We start from the raw sequence: 9,457 nt of genomic DNA, 5'->3' as shown, positions 1-9,457 counted from the left end.
GAACACAAACATAACAAAGACATAAAAGAAATAACTAAATGGTGTAGTGATAATAAATATCTACATATCTGTGCAGAACACAAACATAACAAAGACATAAAAGAAATAACTAAATGGTGTAGTGATAATAAATATCTACATATCTGCGCAGAACACAAACATAACAAATACATAAAATAAATAAATGAATGAATAAATAAATCACTTGTGATACACAAACAAGTGAAAAAAACCTGTGAAGAGAATACACAGGCGAGAACCCCCCCATCCCCAACTGGGGGATCAAATACAAATGTGATATCAGTGAGTAAATGTCAGTGAATAAAAGTCACCCCCTATATTTAAGGGAACATAATAAACATTTAAATATAAAGTGCAACCCCTAATGGGGAACAATGAGTACAAAGTGATGTGTGTAGCAAACCTCATAATCACAGCAAACAAACAATACGTCATATATAAGGTCAGTCCATAAAAAAGTCCCCTCTGACTTCAGGGTACCCTGAAGAAGTCACGTGATCATCGTGACATAACACGCTGGTACGCCGTGACAGGACTTCCGGTGCGCGGTGACGTCACTTCCGGGGTGGGCACCATATTGGGACACCAGGAAATCATGCAGTACACCCATTACATGAGGTGAAAGGCTGATCTGAATTCATCTAAATGTGATGGGAATTCTCTGGCATTTTTTACTTTAATAAAGCTGACTTACACTATGGAGGATCTTTATTGTTTCTATTCTGATCCTCTGATGTGAGCGGCATTGCAAGATTATCCAGCGGTTGGAGGGAGTTCAGGAGGAATCCTGACACTGCTGATGCTATCCAGTGCGGTCATCTTTCATATGACGCGGTAGTTCCTGTGAGGAACGTGGTTGATCCATTAAGTGAGCTGGCCTGTGTGGTCACTGTAAGGAGGGGAGGGGGCACTCAGGACATTTAAGGATTTTTCACGATTGCTGGCACGACTGTCACGATTTGCTGTTTATTCGTGTTCACAAGAGTTTGTCAGAGTGGACTTTTTTATGGACTGACCTTATATATGACGTATTGTTCATTTGCTGTGATTAAGTGGTTTGCTACACACATCACTTTGTACTCATTGTTCCCCATTAGGGGTTGTACTTTATATTTAAATGTTTATTATGTTCCCTTAAATATAGGGGGTGACATTTACTCACTGATATCATATTTGTATTTGATCCCCCAGTTGGGGATGGGGGGGGGGGGGTTCTCGCCTCTGTATTCTCTTCACAGGTTTTTTTCACTTGTTTGTTTATTACGAGTGATTTATTTATTCATTCATTTATTTATTTATTTATTTTATGTCTTTGTTATGTTTGTGTTCTGCACAGATATGTAGATATTTATTATCACTACACCATTTAGTTGTTTATTATTCATATTTGATCAATGATGTCATGGGCGCCCCCCCAGACATGTTATGTAATGGAGTTTTGAATTATTAATGTTTCTCTATAAATATTACTGAAATCACTGCTCCCAGCCACACCAAATGTTTGTATTTTTGTGCTTTGGTCCATTTTAGCCGCCATGTTATTAGTCTGATAATTCCAGCAAATGTTACCATTCTTTGCATTGGTATATATATATGTTCCCCCCAGCAATGCCCCGCCCCCTCTCCCCCCCATGCCCTTTATGTGACCATCTCTCTATTAGCCTTAGAAAATGGGCACAATTAACCCCCAGAAGGTGTCCCCACAGATGTGATTGGGGTTCAGGAAATGTGACACTCCCTTCAAATATTATTTCTTTGCCGACTTTTTATATTTTAGATGTAACATTTGTTGTCTTGCTTTTGTAGCGCTTACCCTGCAGGAGCCGCTGGTGATGACGGGTCCTCTGTTCTGCCACGACTCTTAGAGCTGCTTGGTCCCCACTGACACACCCGGCTGTAGGTTGGAGCCCGTGTAACCCATGCGTTAGTAAGCTGCCACTCTATGACACATCACAGAGAGTAGGCCAAGCAACTGGAGGAGGTGAGATGAATGTAGTAAAGCAATGCTGATAAATATTTCATAACTCAATGAACAAGCAAGCACACAGGGTTACAGATGTTGTACTAGATTGGCAATGCCTGATAGGCCGCCCTATAACCGTAACAATGTTATACCAAATTATAATGGACACAAACAGGGTTACAGTATTGGCATCAATGAAACCAAGAAAACAAATGTCCTCATGTGTACTCCATGCATACAGCCCCAATAGTGGCCGGACATATGTGCTCCTGACAAAGTTGTACCCCTGGAGGTGGCTATGAAGTATTGGTGCCTAATTGCCAGTTTTGGCTAGCTTTAGTTGGGGCCCTTCTGAAGGTGGTGCACATGTAGCTGTCCCTTTTAGAGTGTGCAGTAGACGGCTAGTGGGTTGCTGAATAAAGAGCTGTCTATATTGCCCTAACTATGTCAATGTTGGGATAAACACGGATGGTCAGCTCACCCCTCCTGGCACACAGAAATCCAGTCCAGATCACTTGGCAGTCTGCAGTTCTCTGAAGTCAGGTCCCAGAAGCTCAGCTCTGGTGTAGGCCCTCACACCAGCAGCAGGTCTCTCCAGCCTTGGGTTCTGTCATGGCAGGAGACCTCTAAGCCTCTCAGTACATTGAACCTTGGGTGGGCACAGACACCCCAGTGATGGATCTGCACTTCTCCAGGTCCCCGCACACAAGAAGCTCACAGTGGCTCAGGCTCTTGGCACTGTGGTGTGGGGGTGTATATAGAGAATGTATCAATGGAATGGAAGGATGTTTGAGGCACAACTCACACAAAATATATTATATTACCATTTCATATACTTTATTCCAGAAGAATCATGAAGTTATAAATTCATTGAGAACAAAGCTTTCAGATAACCTCCATTTGTCATCATTATTTGTACATAATGTATCCATTTCCAGAACGTATGGTCATCTCCACCTCCACACATTCATTTCTACAAACTCCTCCCATTTGTATTCTATGACTGAACTCGACACGTTTCCTGGATTGGGATCCACTTCTTCAGGGAGAAGAATAATGGAGGATTGTTTAAGAATCAACACAACAAAATGTTCCAAAAATGAAGAAAACACAGAAATGTATAGATTGCTACATTTGTATACAACAATGTCAGAGTGCCCATGCTGTGGCTGCAGATACCTGGAAACCACCAGGGGAGGCGCTACACCATGATAGGAAATTCTATTGGGGGGACCAACACGGGGCCGAGGCTAGCCCCGCCCTCTAAGATGATCCTTCTCTTCCATAGAAATGCTGGAAGGAGCCCCCTTCCATAGCTATCTTGTGTAACACGGCAAGTACTAGAAAGAGGAGAATTCTAAGATGAAAGCAGAGATAGATTCAGAACATCCATGTCCTCCATCTCTAAAGACCATTTCCAATATCTCATAGAATCCAACATCGTTTCTTCACGACTTCCCGCCCACACCGATTCTCACATTCCCCCTACATGTACCAATCACCATTGTTTTACTAGAAAAAGACTTAGGACCCCTAAACATTATATATATATTAAGAAGAGACCCGAGAGAATAAAATGGTGGGTGATGCAATTTTGTGTCACATGGTATTTACGCTGCGATTTTTCAAACGCAATCTTTTGGTAAATAATACACTTTAATGAATTTTAATGGAAAAAAACACAATATATAACCTGGAACTTAATTATCTCCATAAGTGAGGATTTAAACATTTTTAGGGGTTACCAGTTTGGAGTTACAGAGGAGGTCTGGAGCCGCCATCATTGCTCTTGTTGTAACGTTTGTGGTGATGCCTCACATGTGTGGTGGGAACACCGTTTACATATGTGGAAGTTACCTACATATACATGTGAGCACGGGGGATGGGGACATGTTAAAAAAAGTATTTTTTTCATATTTTTACAATGTCCCTTTATGTATTTATTTATTTTTATCACTTTTATTGCTGTCATAAGAAATGTAAACATCCTCTACCCTGGAAAGGAGGAGATAAACAAACATCGATCTCTGCATTCTACGAAAAAATGTCAGTGTTCACATCTGCCGGAACCTGAAGTGACGTCCGGCCTCCCAGGACCATAGAGATGGCCAAGGACCATCCAGCCCACAGCCAGCTCTATGGTAATCATGCAGTACCTCCGGTTTAGGTACTGGGCTCCCTGATCACACAGGAGATGGTTGAGAGACCCCAGTGGGTGGGGAAGGGGGGGTTCCCCTCCAGCTGCCTATAAAAGCAGTCCAGCAGCTAATCAGCCACTAGGATGGCTTTTCCATGACAAGGAATGTCCAGCCTGGAGCTGCAGTCATCATCCCAGTACGTCCTACAGGCAGGAAGGGGCTAAAGTCTAAACCATCAATGAGGTGGATAGTGCACGGTGCTGCAGAGTGTGAGAGCCGGAGCAACCAATCAGAGGGGGGAGTGCAGGCAGCACTGTGATGTCTATTACTGATCAGCATGTTCCCCGCTCTCACCCTCTTCATCTTCCCGTCTATTCTACATATTAGCAGCCTGATGTATGACGGCTCTCTGTAGAATATCGTCTTCTCTGGTGGGGAAGATGAGGAGGGTGAGAGCGGAGAACACGCTGCACAGCAACATCCATCTCAGTGCTGCTTCCACTGACACCGACACCCACACTGCTCCAATTCTAGGAAGGAGATGTTCTATTACAGTCCATGCCAAGACAAAGACTTGATTTCTAGTTGTGGATGGTGTGGGGAAGGAGGAGAACCCCGGCTGGCTTTTCCTACTATAGGGGGCTCTGGGACAAGGAGTGAGGGCCAATCTGTACCAGGGACACAGACATAGAAAGATCTGACAGGGGCCCCAAACCTTCCCCTTCTTTACTCCACTAAACATAGGATTCTTATTTCACTCTGTGTTTCTGTTGGAGAGTTCCTCTCATTTCCTGTCTAGGAAAATGTTGTCACCGGGACAGGAAGTGAGGAGAACTCTTTCTAACGGAGCCCCAGATAGGAAACACCTGACCGGGGATCTAATCCTGACCCACTCGGCCTACAAACTAAGTCTTCAGTCCCACTGGATCCCACTTTGTAATCTGGAAATGTCACGTGAAGTAATTTAATCTCAAAGTCGGATGTCAGTGCGACTTCAGGTGCGACTTGCAGGACATCTGTGTGACTTTATATACAAGTCTATGCAAGTCGCAGCTGAACTTGGAAAAAGTAGTGCAGGAAGAACTTTCATAATCGGTGCGACTCGGATGGAGGGGGATTTGTACCGGTATGACCGCTTCCATTGTGGACAATAGAGTGCGACTTGTCATGTGATGAGAAACTATCAACTCACATGACGAGTCGCACCGCTGTGACCGGGGACTAAGAAACACAGTCTGGGCTCTCTGGTACATCAGATTATTTCTTTCAGTAGTAAATCTGTAGAAGACGTCTTCATATATTTCCTCTCAGATTGTTACATTTATTTCCATCTCTTTGTAGTATACATTGTATGGAGGAGGGGGAGGGGCAGGAAAGAGAGGGAGGAGCTGAGAGAAGGGGGAGGGGCCGAGAGAAGGGGGAGGGGCAGAGAGGAGGGGGAGGGGCAGAGAGAAGAGGGAGGGGAAGAGTGGAGAGGGAGGGGTGACCTCATCCTATCCCATCACAGTGACCGCACCCCACCCTCTATGTCTGATCATGTGCCACCCCACACAGAGGAACCACATGGGGGAGGGGCAGGGGGAAGGGGAGGGGCAGAGAAGAGGGGGAGGGAAAGGGAGGAGAGGTGACCCCATCCTATCCCATTCTAGTGACTGCACCCCACCCTCTATGTCTGATCATGGTGCAACCCCATATAGAGCGACCACATGGGGGAGGGGCAGTGAGGAGGAGGAGCAGAGAGGAGAGGTGATCCCCATCCTATCCCATCACAGTGACCACACCCCACCCTCTATGTCTGATCATGGTGACACCCCACACAGAGGGATCACATGGAGGGAGGGACAGGGAGGGGGGAGGGGCAGGAAGAGATGGCTGGTGTCACACTGTGATAACTCTGCTTAAAAATTACAAAGTATTATGTCAGATTGTCGATAGATGGATGGATGGATGGATGGATGGATCGATCGCATCATCATCATCACTGACCATTAGGACCAATGTTATTGTGACTCCAATAATTGGACAGAAATTCTACCCAATCACAGAGATCGGTGACAGAGGAGAAATCTCACATTTATTTATAGTACAAAATCTTGCAGGAAGCCCCGCCCACCTCTATATACTATTGGATGAATATGAAATGAACTCCAATTTTTTGTCTGACATCACCAGGCTGTGGGCGGAGTTCTCACATCTCCCCCCTCCCCCCACATATCTTTATACAACCTCCCCCTACATATACCCCAGCATGGAGGGGCTCAGTGAAGGTGGTGGTGAAGGTGTGGAGGTGTTGGATCGGGTCACACAGATCATAGAAGGAGATCCGCCCGGCCTCATAATCCAGATCTATCCTGACTCTGTTACTGGAGGGATTGGGGGGTAATGGGATCCGATGTCTGTCATGTATCACTGAATACTGATCACCTTCCCTGTCCAACCCCCAGGACTTGGTATTATATCCAATCACTGACTCCTCCCCTCCTCTCCTGACTATACTGGGGTAACACATCCCGATTATCCAGCTCTCTGACCCCCCGACATCCACATCCCAGTAATGTCTCCCTGAGGAGAACCTCTGACTGCTCATCATCTGAGGACAATACAGGAATCTCTCTGGTGTTTTGGGGCGATTCTGGTTTCTCTCTGACCTGGACACAGTTTTCCCGTCATCTGATATCTGTAGATCATTACCAGCTGTGTTTCCATCCAGTAATATGTCTGCAGCCCCCTGTATATAGAAGGATACATTTCCCCCTGTTATTATATCAGATAAACCTGTGTGTAAGACCCCCACCACATCCAGCCCCCCTCCATCATGGAGGAGGTCCTCATGTCTCTCTCTGTCCTCATCATCTCCATCCTCAGTATCACACAAGTCACCTGTGTCTGATTCCTGTAGGACAGTCAGTGGATCCATCATGTTACACAGCTCCTCAATGTCCCTCATCTTCCTGGACAGCTCCTCCTTCTTTATTTCCAGATCCCGGATGAAGATGGAGACCCGCTCTGCCCTCCCGGAGATGTCCCTCAGGACTCTCTTCTCCAGGTCTTCCAGACGTCTCCTGAGGTCTATAAACAGGGCAGTGACTCTCTTGGTGTCACCAGCTTCTTCTTCTTCTACTTTCCTCCTGTGTTCCTGCAGACTCTGGACTCTTTCCTCCATCTCCTCTCTCTTTGTCAGAAGTTTCTGCAGAACATTCCTCAGTGTCTCCTTCTTCTTCTCAGAAGCCCCATCCAGTGACATCATCTCATGTCCTTTATGTCCTCCAATCATACAACAAGACATACAGATACAGGTCTCATCCTCAGTGCAGTAATACTCCAGGATCTTCTTATGGACGGAGCATTTCCTGCTCTCCATGGACAAGGTGGGGTCAGATAAGATGTGTTCTGGGGACTTTTTGTGGACTCTCAGGTGTTTATCACACAGAGAAACCTCACAGAGTAGACAGGATCTAACAGCAGGTACAGGAGAGTCCACACAGTAAGTACAGAAGACCCCGGAGTCCTCCTGACCTGGCTGAGCAGACAGGAAATTCTCTGCTATGTTACGTAGTTTCATGTTCTTCTGCAGTGGAGGACGACCCGGAAACTTCTGTCTGCATTCAGGACAGGAATATCCTCCAGACCCCTCCTGTGTATCCAGCACACGACCAATACAGACCCGGCAGAAGTTGTGTCCACATCTCAGGGTCACAGGATCGGTATAAATGTCCAGACAGACGGAACATTCCAGCTCAGCTCTCAGAGCAGAAGACGCCATCGCTGACAGCAGAAGAGAAACTAAACTGAAAGTCTCTGACAATGGAGAGGAATGCAGTGGGGGAGGGGTGACACCCTCCTACACAGGGTGAGGCTGGGCTGGGTGAGTATTATAGGACACGGAGATCAGAGTACAGAAGGAAGAAGCTTTTATTTGCAGTAGTCATGGTAATCGCACCTCCCAACATTGCAGGACAGAGAACGAGGGAAAGACGGATGTGGGGAGAAGTGAGGAGCACTAAGTGCATTGAGATGGGAAGTGGAGGTGACTACATGATGCTGAAAAGGGATTCGGTTCTATAGAGTCTGAGCTCACACTATACACTGCGTATACTGCAGCCTGTGTACCCCCAAAACATGTCTTCATTATTGCACCCCAATATGCAGAGAGTAATGGGGGTAGTCACCTCGTCTAGGCAGGTTCAGTCTGTACTGAGCGCCCCCTTCAGTCTGAGGATGAGATATGTGGTTCCACTGGTGTAATATTACTATAGGGAAATGCCTTGTGGGTAAACAGCGCCCCCTTCAGTCTGAGAATGGGATATGTGGTTTCATTGGTGTAATATTACTTTAGGGAAATGCCTTGTGGGTAAACAGCGCCCCTAAATTAGTGCACTGCTGAATAGCAAACAATGTCCAGGTCATGAAGGGGGTGGTTAGGGAATGCCCTCCAAACACTCCAGCACTATGATATGGAGATTTATCACATGAAGTAAATGAGTAGTCCTTGTGGCACTGAGGATCCTATATTCCCATAATACCCGGAGATGCTGGAAAATCCTGGTTCTTGAACACAATGACTGAGAGGGCTCCCCACCCCCACCAGGGTCTGATGGCAGACAAGGTGCCCTGTCACTGGGGTTTGGCATGAGGCTGGAAAGGAACAGAACAGCACAGGGGCAGGTTGGGCAGGAACAGCTGTCATGGAGACATATTAGACTGGTACATCTGGCAGAGACAGGCTCACTTAGAACTGCTGGCACAGAGGCAGGATTGATTGGGACTGGTGGTGCAGAAGCTGGTTAGACAGGAACTACTGGTGCACAGTCTCTACTGGAACTGCTAGCATGGAGGTTGAATTGACTGGAACTGCTGGCGCAGACACAGGCTCACTTGGAACTGCTGGCACAGAGACAAGTTCACTTGGAACTGCTGGCATAGAAACAGGCTCACTTGGAACTGCTGGCACAGAGACAGGCTCACTTGGAACTGCTGGCGCAGAGACAGTGTCAGGAAAGGCCTGCCCATAGTACAGGTAAAGTTCCACGGCGCACAAATATGTGCAGGGTCCTGGCAAGCTGAGCAGATGTGCAGGCACTTGGGCAGAGGCGCATGCAGTTGTGCTCACATTGGAAGAGGACCCTCTCCCCTGGATGAAATATGTCATCACCTGGCAGCGCTCACTCAAGCAGTTAAGACTCTACAGGATGGATATGCGCACCTGAACCCCGTGTACCTACTCCTGAGCGGTTTAATGGAGACCGAAGCAAGTTTAGAGCGTTCCGCAACGCATGTCAACTTTACTTCAATCTCCAGCCAAGAACCTTCTCTACAGAGACTGTCAAGGTGGGGT

At 46.6% G+C, this 9,457-nt stretch overlaps 1 protein-coding gene across 1 annotated transcript; it reads right to left on the bottom strand.

Moving 5' to 3' along the window:
• Positions 1 to 2,799: 2,799 nt before the first annotated feature.
• Positions 2,800 to 7,900, bottom strand: LOC149450516 (E3 ubiquitin/ISG15 ligase TRIM25-like). Its single transcript, XM_089691871.1, has one exon. The coding sequence runs from the start codon at positions 7,883 to 7,885 to the stop codon at positions 6,311 to 6,313; it is 1,575 nt and encodes a 524-aa protein (XP_089547997.1). The 5' UTR covers positions 7,886 to 7,900; the 3' UTR covers positions 2,800 to 6,310.
• Positions 7,901 to 9,457: the final 1,557 nt, after the last annotated feature.

The sequence above is a fragment of the Staurois parvus genome, unplaced genomic scaffold, assembly GCF_062004578.1.
Source record: "Staurois parvus isolate SC_StPar_1 unplaced genomic scaffold, SC_StPar_1.0 ptg000573l, whole genome shotgun sequence".
NCBI lineage: Eukaryota > Metazoa > Chordata > Amphibia > Anura > Ranidae > Staurois > Staurois parvus.
This window is presented reverse-complemented; position numbering and strand designations above follow the sequence as displayed.